The sequence below is a fragment of the Sebastes umbrosus genome, chromosome 9 (genome assembly GCF_015220745.1).
Source record: "Sebastes umbrosus isolate fSebUmb1 chromosome 9, fSebUmb1.pri, whole genome shotgun sequence".
NCBI classification, from domain to species: domain Eukaryota; kingdom Metazoa; phylum Chordata; class Actinopteri; order Perciformes; family Sebastidae; genus Sebastes; species Sebastes umbrosus.
The window spans coordinates 3854025-3871524 of record NC_051277.1 but is presented as its reverse complement, the minus strand read 5'-3'; the positions used below and the strand labels follow the sequence as shown (position 1 = coordinate 3871524).

Sequence of the window (17500 nt, the reverse complement as noted above, 5' to 3'; positions counted from 1 at the left end):
TTATTTAACCAGGTTAGGTCAAAGGAGGACGGTCTGCAGGACAGATAATAATGCACACAGTGTACTTTCATAGACTAAGCTACTGGAGTTACTCTGCACTATATTCATTTTAAATGATTTTCAATTTTAATCTCCTTGTATTTTTATATCTGTTTTATTTATTTTGTACTTTTCACTACTTATTTTTTTACTGCCTTTTTACTAACATGTTTTGCACTATGGAACTGTGATGCCGGAAACTTGAATTTCCCCCGGGATCAATAAAGTTACTATCTATCTATCTACTGTATCTATCTATTGAGATTAAGAACCTCTTTTCTAAGGGAGACCTGGCCAAGACGGTCAGCAGCAAGAACACAAAGTTGCAGACACAATTAGAGATAAAATACAATTCACAAACACTAAAAGCCCTAAATTTGAACTATCTAAAGACAAATGGGGGGACAAAAAGGACCTTTTCTGGGAGTCAGCGGTACAACAAGGGGGCTAAAAACATTGGCATGCCATAGAGTCTGATTCTAAAACCTTCATTTTAGATTTAAAAATATTTAATGATACCAGCTCCTTGATTATTTGATCATTTTGGAGCAAATTCCAGGCTGAGGGTGCAGAATATGCAAAAGCCCTTTCCCCCAATTTTTGTCTGAGCTGTTGGGACAGAGAGCACAAAGAGGTCCTGTGAACGCAGTGAATACTGTCCACAATTTGTTTGCGTAATAAAAACACTTAAGTATTGTGGGAGCAGACCCAGAATCACCTTATATATAAGGATGTACCAATGGGAGAGCCTACGGGTTGCCAGTGCAGGCCATCCCACCCGAGAGGACAACTCACAGTGGTGAGTCAGAGCTTAATAACGTTTTACAAAGCGTTACTCTTAGTATTTGTCTGTCTTGCACGGCTATATTCACTCTGAATCTGACAAAAAATGTAGTCAAATGCAACAGAAGTCCAGGCAGTCCAGGGTTGTTAAACGGTAGCCTACGTGGAAAATGTCCAAAATGTAGATCTAGGTGTCTCTGTATGGATATTAATGATGAATAAACGCACGGAGAGCTGCCATCAAGCCTTTCATACGCGTACATAGACACATATAAATGGTTATAACGGTGACTTTCTTTCAGTGACAACTGCACACACTTTAATAGGCTACTTTATCAAAAAGTAAGCACAACTGCAAGCCAAGTATACCTTTCTGTAGGCCTATAAGGAAAGAATACTTAATATACTTTTCTTAAGTATATCTCGATCAAAGTACAAGTAGGCCTATGAGCCAAGTATACTTAGACTTTTCTGTTCACTTCTCAGTATGAGCCAAGTATACTTAGACTTTTCTGTATACTTGTCAGTATAAGCCAAGTATACTTAAATACTCAAATTGTAGGTTACATATAATATTGCACATATATGCTACAATAAAACCAAGTGAGATGTGTAATGAGAAGGAATACCAAAGGCAAATCCATAGTGCATGGGCAAGACTGCATTTTCTTTTTTAGCTCCAATGATGCAGTCGCATCAATGTCACCTCAACATAGATTGATTACAACTGAAAACGTATTCATAATAATGATAATACAATAAGAAGTAAAAGTACTCGTGTACAAATTCAGGCACTGGCTACTGCTAGTTACACACTACAGACCAAATAACCATCAAATGGGATTTAGAGACGCCATAATAATTAAAATAAATATTTTTCTATATTTATTCTTTGATTAAAATTCAAAAACACATACAGTAATAGTCATTGAGGTTATTTTCCATAATCAGTCTGATAGCTAACATGCAAACTACCGTGAAGCAGCCTGAATAAAGTACTGTAATCCTCATTTGACCAACTGAAGTCACTTTGTTCATTCAGTAACATGTTTGTTAGACAGCTATATGCCCATGTACAAGCTGGACCACTTTATCAACTATATATATTGTGTTTGCGAACCAGTTCCAGAGGAGCCACAAGAGATGAAGCTGGTCAAAGCAGGTAGACCAGAACATGTTATTGTACGAGCATTTGGTCGAACTTGGTTATAATGTTATCATGGTTACCAAATCAAATGCAAACTCTGTCTGACTTACTCCATAATTCAACATGATATGTTGGACCTGCTGGGACAGGGTGCTTTGTTAAAAAACAAAAAACAAATCTGAGATATTTGATTTATTTTATGATTAGGAGCAGTTGTTAGTGTTCTTATAATAAACCTGTTGAATTTTAATGTTGGGTTATGAATCAAATCACACCCTTTAAAGAAGTGTTAACGGAAGAACAAATGGTTTATAAATAGGCCAGCTTTACCTGAAAACAGATGATTAGTGCTGAAAAGACATTTAATTCCATCATAGTTTAAAAAATTAACATTTGATATTATGTATTCGTCCCTCTTTTTTTCCCATGTTGTCATTCTGCTTGTTCCACAATAGCTCCATCAGATAATCGAGGCTTGTTTGGATTGTTGTTGATCAGCCAGTCAGCGAGCCAAATCTATCGAAGCAAAAGTGCAGGATAATGTAAGAAGATGTTTCAGGGACCAAAGCTCAACACCACTAAACAACATGACACAACAATAAATAACTATCTTATGTTCATATATTGAGCATTGAGTACTTACACCGGGGTTGAGGGGCTTGTGCTTGCAGAGCTCAGTGAGTCCACGCAGCAGAGTCGGGTTTACATGCCTGCTCAGGTATTCTTTGGTGGCATCTTTCGAGGGAAAGGGCTCGTTTACAGCTGCAGAGAGAGAAAGCATGGGGGGTACACAATTATAAGTGTTCAATACATTTCTATACAAACAACAGTACTGTATGTGTGGTTGTGTGTTTTACTTACAGTTTGGGAACATGAATTTGATCTCCCATTCAGCCGCTGGAAATGAATCGCTGCCATGGAGTGCGTTTCTAAGGTCTGAAATGCCATATTTTGCTCTAAGGCTGCGGGGGGGAAATACATCACATTCATATAAACATATCTGCCAGGTTGAAGTCATAGGATGCCTCACACTCACAGGGCATGATGAACTATGTACTGTACGTCATAATAATCAGAGGCTGGGGCTCAGAATCACAATCAATTATATACAGTATGTACAAATATCAAAACTACTGCTTGATCAATCTTTTGCATTGTAGGCTGAATACTGTACCAAGACCATGGAGTACTTCTTAAAAACCATATAGAGAATGTACTGTTATTTTGTTTAATATAATGTGTCCATCACACAGCACTCCCCGTCTGAATCTGTCTAACCAAAGGATTGGTGCCATGATATCACAGGAATATTCAAGTATTGTGACACCCTAATGTGGATGTGCTCACACACTAATACATACAGTATATATATATATATATATATATATATTCAGAACTTACATTGTGGTAGGTGAAATAATAGTTATTCAAAGTGTTTCTTAATATTCTTAAGGTATATTTGATTTGTTTCTAAGCAGACATTTCAGACAGACCCTCTGCAGATACACCAATTTGTTTGCTGACAAGGGTAGGTTCACAAGGTTTGTGAACTGTACGTTTGTATTATATGACAGATTGCTTATTACTAATGTATAAGTATAATTCTCAAATCTTTGTATGACCTCTCATGTGGAGATTTTGCAAGTTTCAATTGTTAAAAGCAAAATAAAAACAGTGTTTAAAAAAACTGCAATAGCAATGTAATGCATTAGCAGGAACTGAAATATCTTGCATGATTTCGTGGGATAGTTCACAGTCAAACTTCCCATCATTTTGACTGATGGCCGAGATATATTTAACCTCCTGAGACCCAGCCCATTGACATGTGTCCTCTGTAGTGGACATTTTGTCCACATGCATATCCTCTTACTCTTTTGACCTACTCTATCAACCCCTGGTGTATTGTAAAGAGGACATCCTAGGCTTTCCAGTGATATGGCATGTGTTTTTTTTTTAATCAATTTGAATGTAATCTTGGTTTAATATCACTCTACAGCCATAATCTGTTCTTTTTTTAGTCTTTTCACACTGAAATAATCCTGTAATCCACTACAGTGGACAATAAAAATAAAGTTTAACAAGCCTGAATTGTTAAGATTTTCTTTTAAACCTGAATAGGAAGGATATCACAAAAAAAGTAATTGGAAGACATTTTTTTTAACTCGGTTCCCAGGAGGATATATATATAACCACTTGTGCCATAAAATGAACAGACAACAAAACAAAAGACTTGCATCAACATCTTATAAGTTAACAGACTGACCACTCTGGATGAGTTTCTTTGGCCTTGGTGTTGTTGACCGGCCCGATGATGGACTTCCAGTGGGCGATGGCGTTTTCACGGGCCAGTGTCATGGCAACAACGGGACCGGAGCTCATGAAGGCAGTCAAGCTGGGAAAGAAGAGCTTTCCATACTGGTCTGCGTAGAAGTCACTGCATTGCTCTGGACTCAGCTGCAGCATCCGCTTCTGTCAGAAGGATGGGGACACAAAAGTGACATGTGAATTTTAGGTATGTATCTTAACACCTTAGGGGTTTAACAAAGTCTGATGATTCATCGTCCTGTTTATATTTTTTATCTAATAATTTTTTTTTGAAAAAGATCCCTTAAATGTAGTTATTAAGAAAGTGTGACAGTTGGACATTGTTAGCACTCTCTGGTGGACAAACTGCATAATGGTTTCTGTTTCTCTGTTGCATTTCTGTACTGTGATATCAGCCAACATATATGCAGACAATATAGATCTATTTGGGATTTATCAGTCAGACTATACACACACACAATTGGACTAACAACATAGGCTACTTGTCTTAAAATAAAAGTTAACTAAACAAACTATTTGCCTCCCTGGCACCATACAGCACACCCTAAATACAATTAATTGAAATGTGAACTGATACTGGATTTTTTAGGTATGTATTTTAATACCTTAGGGTTTAACAAAGTCTGGTGATTCATTGTCCTATATATATATTTTTATCTAGTAAATTTTTTTGAAAAAGATCCCTTAAATCTAGTTATTAAGAAAGTGTGACCATATGTGCAGAGCTGGACATTGTTAGCACTCTCTGGTGGACAAACTGCATAATGGTTTCTGTTTCTCTGTTGTAAGTCTGTCCTGTAATATCAGCCAACATATATGCAGACAATATTGTACTATTTGGGATTTATCAGTTTGTTTATTTGTTTATTTATTTTGCACAATTTAAGACTATACAACATAACAAAAAAAAAAGAATAATATAAAGTGCAGCAAGAGGCAAAAAACCCACTGGGCTTATCTGAAGCCTCCACATACAGACTAGATTAATATAAAGAACTAATATGACTTCATAATAGTGATAAACAATTAGGACAAGATATATATAATAACAAAAATACAATAAATATATAAAAAAAGACAAGTGTGTGTGTGTTGCGTGGAAGTGTATGGTTAGTGTTTGTGAGGAGGATATTGAGTGGGAAAAAATAAAAAAACAAAAACAGATACATGGACATGGAGAAAAACAATTACAAAACAGCAGTGAACTAAATGACCCTTTAAGAGACTTACAGTCAGACTATACACACACACACAATTGGACAAACGCCTTAGGCTACTTGTCTTATAAGAAAAGTTAATTACACAAACTATTGCCTCCCTGGCACCATACATACAGCACACCCTAAAGAGAGCACATCCCAGAGTTTACAGACATATATTCAACCAACCTGCAGGATAATGAAGCCAGATTTAAGGATGATGTCCTCAATCTCCTCAGCCTTGTGGATGGCATCTGGTTTAATCAGAGCCAGAGTTTTGTCCACAAAGATGCGAGGATGTAAAGTTGTCTCCATCTCCTCCAGCATGCTGCACTAACATCTGTAACGTTAGCTGTTAGCTTATAACGTTAGACTACTATACTTTCCTTCAGTCCTGTCGACTAAACTCTATAACGTTAACCAGTAATTAGATCTATACGTTAGTAACATGTAACATTACGTGTAGCTGGTAAACTTAAGTAGTTAAACTTGTCCACAGTTAAATAGGCTCGTTTAAAGCAGTGTGCTGTTTATAATGACTGTTTGCGTTGCTAGGATACCACTACCGATCTACGGCAAGCCAAGCAGGTCAATCCAGACAACGCACAAGGCGCCGGTATAATCCATCAGTAGCCTGGTCTAAAATGACAATATTCATTCGCCTCCTGAATTTAAATACAGTTTTAGTGTGTAATAATAATCTGCAGACTGTGCATGCAAAAGTACATTCTTTACACAAAATTAAACTATTCAAGTGACCACAATGATTAAAATGACTAAAATGACAAAGGAGGACGGTCTGCAGGACAGAATGCATACAGTGCACTTTCATAGACTAAGCTACAGTAGTTACCCTGCACTATACTCATTTTTAACACTCTTCTGCACTATACTCATTTTTAACACTCTTCTGCACTATATTCATTTTTAACACTCTCCTGCACTATATTCATTTTTAACACTCTCTTCTGCACTTTTTAATAGTCGTGTATCATAGCTGTTACCCTGCACTATATTCAGTTTTAACTGTTTTCTTCATCTCCTTGTATTTTTATATCTGGTATATTTTTTGTACTACTAACTTTTTACTAAGATGTTTTGCTTTTTTCAAACCTTACTTTTGTCAAATCATTGTTTTTGGATTATTGCTTCGCTGTGGTTTATAATGCAGTTGTCGTAACTACTGTTACACAAGTCGTGTGAAATAAAGTTTTTTTTTTTTATTAAAAGAAAGGTAAAAAGTTGTGCTGATACTTATTTTACGTATTATTAGGGATGCACAGATACAATATCCGCTGATACCGAGTACCGATCCGATAATGCTGGTATCGGCTTGACTTAAATATTGCTTTGCTAACTTTGTAAAACAATTTAACAAATAAATACATACATAGATATAAATTTACTGAATTATTAAAATAAATCATGCACCAGCAACTTTGTAAAAAAATAAAAAAATCTGTAAAATTAACAAGAATTGCAATTCCAGTGTAAACCTTTTTAATGCAGCAAACTTCAACAGGAATTAAAATGCCAGTATATAGTATGCAAATATAAAAAACTGAATTGAATAGATTTGTCACCAATACCCGATCCAGCTATTTGAGTCAGTATCCCCGGATATCCGATCCCGGTGCATCCCTGTATGTATTATAATCATTGATAGTGTTGAAAGGAAGATGGCGTACGCTCTTTTGAAACAGTCTTTTATTCAAAGTCGACAAAAAGTTCTTATCGAGTTCCAATGGTGACCTGCCACACTCTGATCAGGTTGTCGGTGTAGCCAGCGAACAGGGTCTGTAAAGAAAGAAAGAGGGATGGAGGAACATTGATTACTCATTCTATAGACTTATAGCTTGCCCGCTAATATTCAAATAAGTGCGTTTCTAGTTCCCCTCATATTTGCAGGACTGTCACCATTGGAGTCTCAGAATTAAATGTGAATGGGTATAATCACCGGGGATCAAATACTATAACCACAGATTAGTAGGATAGTCAGACATCTGTACTGGAAAGTGTGTCGTACCTGTCCATCAGCAGACCATGCCAGACAAGTGCACTGTGGGGGCTCGGCCTTGCTGTTTGTGCTGATCACTTCCTGTCTCAGTTCATCCACAATGATCTTCCCCTCCAGATCCTACACGAGGAGAAGAAACATCAGAGGCAGTGCATTGAGTAACTGCTCAGAAGTAGCAACGGATCAATGAGAGAAGTTAAAGCATCCACATTTAATTACACAATGTACAACTTGGTCTAGACTAGAGCTCAGAAACAGCCTCTTTATCATCAAATAATACAGTTGGCATTGGAAGTTTCATCACCGCACTTTGCACTGTAGCTTTACTGGACCATATACTGATGAGGAGATATTTAGGATGAAGTTTTTTTACCCAAATCTTGATACTGGGGCCGGTGGCGGCACACAGCCAGTAACGGTTGGGGCTGAAGCAGAGGGCGTTGATGGTGTCACCACTGTCCAGGGTGTAGAGGTGCTTGCCTTCATTCAAGTCCCACAGCATGGCCTGGCCGTCCTAAACGATGAGAGAAAGTACGCTTCAATAACCATATTTAGAAATATAGTAGGTTTCTAGGATACCAACATGATGCTTAACAGCCAACTAGGGAGTTTGTTGCATAACTTAAAACACAATGATCTTTTTAAGTGCAGGTAACACTCAGAAACAGCCTCTTTATCATCAATGTTAAACAGATGTTTTGAAAGTTTTCATCACTGCTGAAACCTGCAGCTAAACCTAAACTGGTGCTTCACTTCAGAATAGTGGGGAAAGATCAAAAACCATTCTGTGGCAGTCTATAATTACAAAAAATATTTCTTACCCTTCCACCAGATGCACACAGGGAGCCATCAGGAGATACGGTAACTGTGTTCAGGAAGCCAGAATGACCAAGGTGGTTGGTCTTCAGCTTGCAGTTAGCCAGGTTCCACACCTAGGAGCAAAGGACAGGAAGACTACATCACACCTATGATAGTATAAAGACCCATCATATAAAGCTATATAGGTTGTGCTCTCAACCTAAAGACTATAATCAGTGAGGTTAAGGTAAAGCATGTCAGATTCTGGGCACACAGGCAAGAGAACTTAAGGTAAAAGCTAAGGGGAGTTTTAAAAACGTACCTTGACCATCTTGTCCCAGCCGCAGGAGACAATGATGGGGTTGTTGCTGTTGGGGGAGAAACGCACGCAAGATGCCCACTCAGAATGGCCCTCTTCCTGCAAATTGAAGACAAACATATATTTATTCTCAATGTAAGATTCTCTGGTTACCCAAGATTAGTGATTTGTTTTATAATGGGCTAGATGAAATTAAGCAAGGTGGGAAAAACACTGATGTCTACAGTAAAGTGTTTTGTTTGGCAGCTTTTTAGCAACATGAACCTAGATTATATACATTTTCAACTAACCATCATTCCATCATTTGTTGAATGATATTAAGCATGGCAATGCTGGACATCCCACCCAACTGTTGCAGAAAGCTAGTCGTGTAAAGACAATTGTGACTGGGTGAGCAGCATGTTTCAAAGCAGCGCAAGTAACTAACAATAAGTAAATAACATGTTTGATATTTAGACACATGATATTAGAAGTATGGCTGTTGTATTATTGCTTTTATGTACTTTATCAAATTGTGAATTGAACTACACCTGCCATCATGGAGCTTGTTTGCCTATTGTTGTGCTTCATGTATAAATATGGGTGTGGTTTCCACTTTTTCAAATATTTTGACCTGACAGAGATCCAAGCAGGATCGGAACATAGTCAATAAAAATATTGTGGCATGGAACAGTGTGCAGGCGTTACATTTTTCTTTGCAGACGCTGTTCTGATAGCCTCACACCTACATGATGTGATGTGCGTATAACTTATCATCAAAGTAGCGCAAGGCCATTAATCAGTACTTTAATCCACTAAAATCTAGTTCCACTGACAGAAAGAGACCCGACTGCTACTCACAAGACATCAACATGAATGTGGGCAGCTCACCTGGATGGTGTATTTGCAGACTCCAAGAGTGTTCCATAGCTTGATGGTCTTGTCCCGGGAGCCAGACACAATCTGGCGGTTATCAGCAGAAAAGGCCACGCTCAGAACATCCTTGGTGTGTCCAACAAAGTGGCGGGTGGTGAGACCACTGGGGGAAAACAACACATCAAACAGTTCAGAACTCAAAACTGTTGCATATTTTAAAAATACACCCAAGTAGAAGGAAGCACGTCTAATATCGCTACAGCTAAACCTGTTGAGCACTTTTCCAAAAGATACACACACTCATTTAAAAGTCAAGACAACTTTTTTCTTAAACCAATTTTCAATGTTTGTGTTTAAACTACAAAAGTTACCGCTGGAGAAGGTACATGTGTAATGTGTTATCCTTTGGGTTAAATACTAAAGACAGTGTGCACTGGCACAATCCTTGATCCAGAATAAATGGATGCAACAACTGGGTGAGAATATTTACTGTTCACTTGAAACATCACTGTTTCCAGCACACATTTGGTCATTAGACTTCTTGCATAGCTGAAAGTAAGATCTTCAGGTTTATTACTGCCTCCCATCAACACATTTAAAAAAACAACACTAAGGCTTGTTTGTATTTCTTTGAACCAATCACAGACATCTTGGGTGGCGCTAAGGATGCAGCGAACATCCCCTTGCAAAAATAGATACCGCAGATAGCGAAGGGGAGGAGAATGCGGCAGCTTATACCCGCAGTGGGTAATCAAAATGTTTTGATCAAATACATTGGTTTGTTACGACATTTAAGGAGAAATGCATAATTAAGGTTTATGATTGAAAAGACTTTAAATAGTGAGATTGCTCAGCAATAACTGCTTAACCCAGATGCAGGTTACATGTACCTAAGTTGCTGCAAGGTCAACCAAAGTATGTGGCCACACACATTAGGCTGGGTTTGTATCGGATTTGACCTATTGATGTATGGAAAGAGGCTCGATGCTGACAAGTACTTGATGTCAAGATGACAGAATGCAACTCAAACACTGTAATTTTAGCATAAGTTATTTGGGATTCCTGTGGCGAAACTACACCAGGCCTAGGTTAAGAGTTTGAAGATTTACAACACACCTACTTGTCACCTGGTTTGATTATTTCATAAAGTTTGTGATGGCATTGAATTATTGACTTTAGACTGTTTCTTGCAACAGTTGTAGACCCAAGGCCAGATCGGATTTTTCTTACAGCAACAAAGACACTTCCCTGCTAAACTTTTACCTGCACCATCTAAACATGTAGAGGAAACAAGCTTCACCACCATAAACCCAGAAACACCTGATGTCCCCCTCCCTGCACTTACGTGGTGAGGTCCCACAGGCGGAGACACCCATCCCAGGCTCCGGACAGGGCAAACTGTCCATCTGAGGAGATGACCACATCACTTACAAAGTGAGAATGGCCCTTCAACGAGCGCTGGGGGATGCCATAGTTGGTCTCATCACGGGTCAGCTTCCACATGATGATGGACTTGTCTGGAAAACAAACATACAGGGTATATTATAACTCAATGTCCATACATTTCATTCTGCATACACATGTTTATGCATATACTGTATGTCACCAAGGTTACCCTGATTTGTGTGCCTTAGGGTGTCGTCTGTTTTTTATGTATTTTATTTGTTGTTTTTTCCTTTAACTACTTATGTTCTTTGTATTTGCTTGTCTCCATTTTTGTTTGCCCAAAGTTCCTAGTATTGTCTGTTTTTGTTGATATATATCAGAAATGAGGCATGATACACCGCAGTCTGTATCACTGGCATGCACATGCTTACTAATAAAAAAGATTTGAAACATATTTCATCCTGTAAACAGACTTTATTAACATCACCATGCAGTGTTAGCTGTTAGTGTTAGTGTGTATTACTGAGGAAAGCTGTCAAGCATGTAGTCATCAGTTAGCAGGCTCAGTCTACTATGGTTAAGAGCCAGATCCACATATTAGAGCAGGTTAACTACACTTAGGATGATATCACACGTGTCACGGATGCAATGTGGGAATGTGAGGCGGACTGCAGATGACGTTTGATAGTGTTAGCCTAGCTTAGCTTTGCTAGGCTAACCGGCGTCTTTCTGGTCAGTTTGAGCAGATTCTGTGTAACATTAAAGACTATATAACAACATAACGTGCTTTAGTGTCTGTTGATGCATATTGATTCACTCACACCGGTGGTGTTGTTTAGTTACAGCAGTTAACGTCCACAGACCAGCTAGCTGCTGCTAGCCGGTAGCCATGTTGTCGGAACCAGCCTTACCTCTGGACGCGGACAGGATCATGTCGGGGTACTGGGGCGTCGTGGCTATCTGAGTGACCCATCCACTGTGCCCCTTAAGGGTCCCCCTCACGGTCATCTGCTCAGTCATTTTGGCTTGGTTCGGCGGTGCCGTTCTCGAGGATGGATATGGATTATTGAGAGGTCCAGACTGACCTAGGTCCTCATCGCATCAGGGCTCTGAGGGAAAGGAAGGAGAGGACCCGGATGAGGAAGTTAAGAGGGGAGAGAGGCGCGCGGGGCATTCTGGGACATGTGGACTTTACATGCTTTACATGCCAGGAACACTTTAATAAAGTAGAAATATATATATATTTCAATATATGTTGAAATATAAATATATATATTGAAATATATATATTTCAATATATATATATATTTATATTGAAATATATATATATATTGAAATATACATTGAAATATATATTGAAATATATATATAGGAAATTAAGGGATACATAAAAACAAACAAATATAAAATAAAATAAAGTAACATCAAATATGCCAGGGGTTATAATAAATAAATAAATACATGAATAAAAGAATAAATAAATGAATAAATAAATAGTAGGAACTCAATTAAAAAACATTAATACAATATTATTATGTATTTTATTTATTTTGTAAATTAGTTTAAGAATTACCCTCCTTTGTCATTGAATGCTGATGTTGAATATTTAGAAGATTTTTTTTTTTTTTTACTATAGCTGTAGCCTAGATTTTCATGATTTTTTTGGAACAATATGCACCTAAACTGCTTTTACCCGGAAAACTTTATTCAAGGATCTTTTTGTTGTTGTTGTTTTAAAACACGTTATTTCAAATCTGTGAACAATACAATAAACAATTAAACTGAAACATAGGTAAATAAAACATATAAAGGAAATGAAGGGATACATAAAAACAAACAAATATAAAATAAAATAAAGTAACATAAAACATTCCAGGGGTTTAAATAAATAAATAGTAGTAACTTAATTAAAAACATTAATATAATGTTATTATGTATTTTATTTATTTTTTAAAATAAGTTTAAGAATTACCATCCTTTGTTATTGAATGCTAATGCTGATATTGAATATTAAGAAGATTTTTTTTTTACTATAGCTCTAGCCTAGATTTCATGATCTTTTTGGAACAATATGTAATACTTACAGTTGTGCTTGAAAAAATATTGCAAAATTAGTTTGGAAATAAATTGGCAAATTTTCTAAATTAAAACATTTATTAATAATACCAACATCTGCAGGTAAAATATTTCTTTAATAAAATTGTGAGTGCTATTATGTAAATAATATCTAGATGATTTTAAACTATTTTTTTGGGGGAGGTTTAAATATATTTATGATGCCTGCAATATAGATGGATAACAATCCCATGATGGTCAATGACTACAACAAATGTGGCATCGATTTAATAGTCACAAACATTGCAACACAAATATAAGGTCACTTGTTAATTTAAAACTAGCTATTATTTAAAATTAAAAACATTTAAAGCAGATGTTAATGTTTTATGCCTTTGTTCCCTTCCTAATCAACCAATTGTGTAACATGTTGTTTAGTCTTAGAAACAATGAGATCATTCAACCGTAACAATGGAGGACATGTTTCTATGTTTGATCAAATTTGTGAAATTACGAGCAGGCTTCATCGGCCTAATGAGTAACACACCAATATGTGTCCTTCTTATGGGCATATTCGAGCCAGATGGTCCAAAGAATCACTGATGCCATCATCGTTACCATCAGGGAGGAGAAGAAGCTTTCTGCTGGTGTTGTATTGTGTTGTGCAGAGCTAGTTTCAGGTCATGAAATGCTCTTTTGATTTGGAGCTTTCCGCCGGGTGTCAAAGGTCAACAGCAGCCCGATGGTGGCAGGGATCGATCGACACATTCAGCAGAATGCATCGGGAAATATCTCAACAACTAGATGGATTGCCATAAAATGTGGTACTGACATACATGTTCCCCTCAGGATGAAATATAGAAAACAGGGGTGATCCCCTGATTTTTTTTCCTATAGCGCCATCATCAGGTCAAAATTATAATTTGTCCAATACTTTGGTTTGTCACCAAATACCTGAAAAACTGAGAAACATGCAGGCTAACTTTGAAAAATGGCGACCATCATCGGCCATGTTGGAAATGATCTTTTCAATGGTTTGGCCTAAAATGCTGAACACTGTATGCTACAAATCAAATCCACGATATTCAGCTCTAAAAGGTCAATTTTTCAAACTTGTTATAGAGCCTTTGTATTAGGCTCTAATAAAAGCAAAAAAAAAAAGTTGAATTATGAACAGTAAAACTACAAATAAGTACACGGAGGTCATGTCAGAGGTCAAAAGGGGTCAACATTTGTAGTTGATGAGAAACGAACCTTCGCTCTCCAAGATGACCCAACTATGTATTCAAGGACGTTCATATCTTTAACTTACAGGACCACATGTTCTGGTATTGTGCTGCTTTTTATGGTATGTCTCTATTGTGTTACTATTTTCTTTTACAGCTTCTGTGTGTTTTTCTCTCTCACCAAATTAATTTCCTTCTTTGGATAATAAAATGTTATGTTTACTTTTCTAAATAATGACATGCCTATGTGTTATTTCATTGTATTTCTTTTTTATATAAATGCAGTATGAGGTAGGGTTGGTTGGGTTGTTGAAGGAATGAAACTGAATACTTTTACATGATTATGATTTAATGGACAAAAAATAACAAACACATAAAACTGTTGAGTTTACTTCAGTCTAAATGTTTAGTTGACCAGATTTCACGTTATACATTTTTTTTAGACAAGTAATTACAAAAATAGCTTAATTCTTTTACAACCAAATACACAACCACAAAAAACATTCTCACAAAGTCGAGCTAATACTGCGATATATGACTTGCTAAAACACCAAACTGTATTCAGACACTGTGACTTCAAAAAACTTAAAAAAACAACAGAAAAAACAACAGAAACTGATGGAAACTGCAAAAAGAAATAAACACATATGATAATGTTAAGTGACAGATAACCATCAGCTTCCAGTGAAATAATGCTAAGAAGCGTGTGGGACATTACATCATATTTATCCCACCGATATGGAAGTGGCCCTGTGTGATGTCGGTAATTCAACTTTGCACGTTGCAGGTTATACTGTAAAAGGAGCTTTGCAAAAATAAAGCTGTTAAGAAGTCATTTCAGACCTAAACAGGGACTACCACTGCAGGGGTATGTGACTATTGAAACATAATGTGAGCCCACTAGTGGATAAAGTTTAATTACAAAGAGGAGGTCAGCATTACCGATGTACTCCAACACTGTTATCCTTCTACTACACTGCTCTTTGAACAAAGTACCTCATTAAAATAGCAAATTCCACCTCCACTTTTTCCACACATCACATATCCATCTGTGCTCCTCTGATTAATTTGAAGATCTTGTATAAAATCATACTTAGCAGCCTGTATGTTGATAGTGATTCTGAAGATAATCAACCAATAAATCAATGTAAATGTAGTAAATGACTGGTTGTCAGTCATGCCTCGCGATTAACCAGAATATATATTGCTCAATGCTATTCATATTGTATCAAAAAGTGCATGTAGAATATACAGATGTCAACTAACTTAAAACACAAATTTTCCATTCATGTGTGTGTATTTCTGTCCATGTAAACAGAACCAAATACGTGTAATCTCTGTCCTGTATGCATGTATCTGAAAATAGTACATCAGTAAACCCAAGTACAATTCCTTCTTTTCTGACGTTCAACATTCCTTTAAACAATATACACGTGTAACTGTAAATATGTGTGTGGTTTTGCATGTGGATGTGCAGAGCAGAGCCTCAAAAGTTAAGCACCAAGAAAATATTCCATCTGAGAGAAAAAAATGTATTACAAAGACAATAAAAGTCATCTGATAGTAAAACTTTTTGTGATAATTGAAAAAAAAAAAGCACACACGCAAAATGCAAAATAACTGACAGTTATGCACCATTGTGCTAAAGTGTACTTGTTGAATAAAAATGACCCAAAAAAAAACAATGGTTGTGTATACATTTGATTCAAATAGTCTGTTAGTCCTTCAGTCCAAATGACTCATATTGATTCAAAAATATCAAACAAACAAACAAACACACATTTAAGTCAGCAGCAAGAACTTACACTGTTATCCACACTGGCCAACAGTAATTAAACATCATCAGTGATTAAAAGGATAAAGATCAGACAAAATGCATCGCTGAAAATTATTAAGGAAAATAATTTTGATTGGCAATCATTTGTCAAAAACACTGGTTTAATTATGAATACTGTAAAATGGTTCCTTCAAATCTGGCCTTGAAGTGTTGCTCTCGATATATTCCACAAACATGGCGATGCACAGGAATGCAAAATGTAACTGGACAAAAATATAACAAAACAACACACAAAGTCACCACTGACAGAAGTGTACAGTAAGCCGCAATAAAAAGATAGACTTACTGACTTCTGAGTGGCTTGTTCAAATGGAAAGACCTTTTAAAGAGGACCTATTATGTTTATTTTCAGGTGCATACTTGTATTTTGGGGTTTCTACTAGAACAGGGGTCAGCAACCTGCGGCTCCGGAGCCACATGCGGCTTTTTAGCTCCTCTCCAGTGGCTCCCTGGGGATTTTGGAAAATGGAAATAAATATCTGTTTTTTGTTTACATTTTCATTTTTGTTTATCATCGTTGTAGGTATATGGTACGACGGTACGACGGAGTATTAGGGCCACATTGAGGAAAAAAAATAAATCTGAGATTATGAGAATAAAATCGTAATATCACGAGAATAAAGTCAGAAGTTTACGAGAAAAAAGTCGTAGTATTATGAGAATAAAGTCATAATAATATAAAGTAGTAATTTTACGTGCTATTTTCTTTTTTTCTCGTAAAGTTATGACTTTATTATCGTAATATTACAACTTATATTATAACTCCCTTTGGCGTAAACTTTGTAATTTTGCAGACGTTTTACATGCACCAAAAAAATATATATAACACACTAAAGGAAAGAGAAGAAACACAAAAGCATAATAGGTCCCCTTTAAAGGTTGCTTATAGAGAGTCAAAGTCCCTCACCCTTCCGGTGGTCCACCATGGGACCTTTTTTCGGCAGTCATCGGAGAGAGACAAATCCCGTTTTTTTGATCTCGTTTGAATTGCGCCATGAATCACACATATGATGTTTCTTAATTTAAAGGTCCCATATTATGCTCATTTTCAGGTTCATACTTGTATTTTGTGTTTCTACTAGAACATGTTTACATGCTGTAATGTTAAAAAAAACTTTATTTTCCTCATACTGTCTGCTTGAATATACCTGTATTTACCCTCTGTCTGAAACGCTCCGTTTTAGTGCATTTCAACGGAGTCGCAACAGAACTGCGTTGCTAGGCAACAGTTTAGGTCCATGTTTACTTCCTGTCAGCTGATGTTATTCTCATACACTGCAACCAGGAGTAAACTGGTACACATTGAGAATGTTTACGTTTAAAACCGGGTAATGGTCTAAATATTGTAGATTTGTGACATCACAAATGGACAGAAATCCTAACGGCTTGTTTCAAATGCACAATTTCTGAATATTGTATTTCTCCGTATATTGAGCGCTTCAATACTTTCACAGTATTTATATAGCACTTAAAACCTGCTTTATAATATAAAAGACATGAAAATCTTACTTCTT

General features: G+C 36.6%; 2 protein-coding genes across 2 annotated transcripts; both read right to left on the bottom strand.

Moving 5' to 3' along the window:
* Positions 1-2187: 2187 nt before the first annotated feature.
* nme5 (NME/NM23 family member 5) lies at positions 2188-6036 on the bottom strand. The gene is made up of 5 exons (XM_037779466.1): positions 5683-6036; positions 4233-4438; positions 2831-2931; positions 2613-2731; positions 2188-2485 (listed from the first exon to the last, which is right to left on the bottom strand). Exons 1-5 carry the CDS (start codon positions 5818-5820, stop codon positions 2402-2404), a joined length of 648 nt encoding a protein of 215 aa, XP_037635394.1. The 5' UTR covers positions 5821-6036; the 3' UTR covers positions 2188-2401.
* Positions 6037-7182: 1146 nt separating this feature from the next.
* rack1 (receptor for activated C kinase 1) lies at positions 7183-11999 on the bottom strand. The gene is made up of 8 exons (XM_037780785.1): positions 11780-11999; positions 10828-10999; positions 9498-9645; positions 8631-8726; positions 8332-8442; positions 7884-8024; positions 7520-7630; positions 7183-7290 (listed from the first exon to the last, which is right to left on the bottom strand). The coding sequence occupies exons 1-8, from the start codon at positions 11886-11888 to the stop codon at positions 7225-7227; spliced, it is 954 nt and encodes a 317-aa protein (XP_037636713.1). The 5' UTR covers positions 11889-11999; the 3' UTR covers positions 7183-7224.
* Positions 12000-17500: the final 5501 nt, after the last annotated feature.

Bases quoted from the DNA above. Each gene is read 5' to 3' on its own strand.
- nme5 (XM_037779466.1), bottom strand. From the start codon at position 5,820: ATGCTGGAGGAGATGGAGACAACTTTACATCCTCGCATCTTTGTGGAC. The intron at 4,439-5,682 runs GTTGGTTGAATA...TCCTTCTGACAG, and splicing joins CTGGCTTCATTATCCTGCAG to AAGCGGATGCTGCAGCTGAG. The intron at 2,486-2,612 runs GTAAGTACTCAA...TTGCTTCGATAG, and splicing joins ACAAGCCCCTCAACCCCGGT to ATTTGGCTCGCTGACTGGCT.
- rack1 (XM_037780785.1), bottom strand. From the start codon at position 11,888: ATGACTGAGCAGATGACCGTGAGGGGGACCCTTAAGGGGCACAGTGGA. The intron at 8,025-8,331 runs GTAAGAAATATT...CTCATCGTTTAG, and splicing joins TGTGTGCATCTGGTGGAAGG to GACGGCCAGGCCATGCTGTG. The intron at 7,291-7,519 runs GTACGACACACT...CTTTCTTTACAG, and splicing joins CATGGTCTGCTGATGGACAG to ACCCTGTTCGCTGGCTACAC.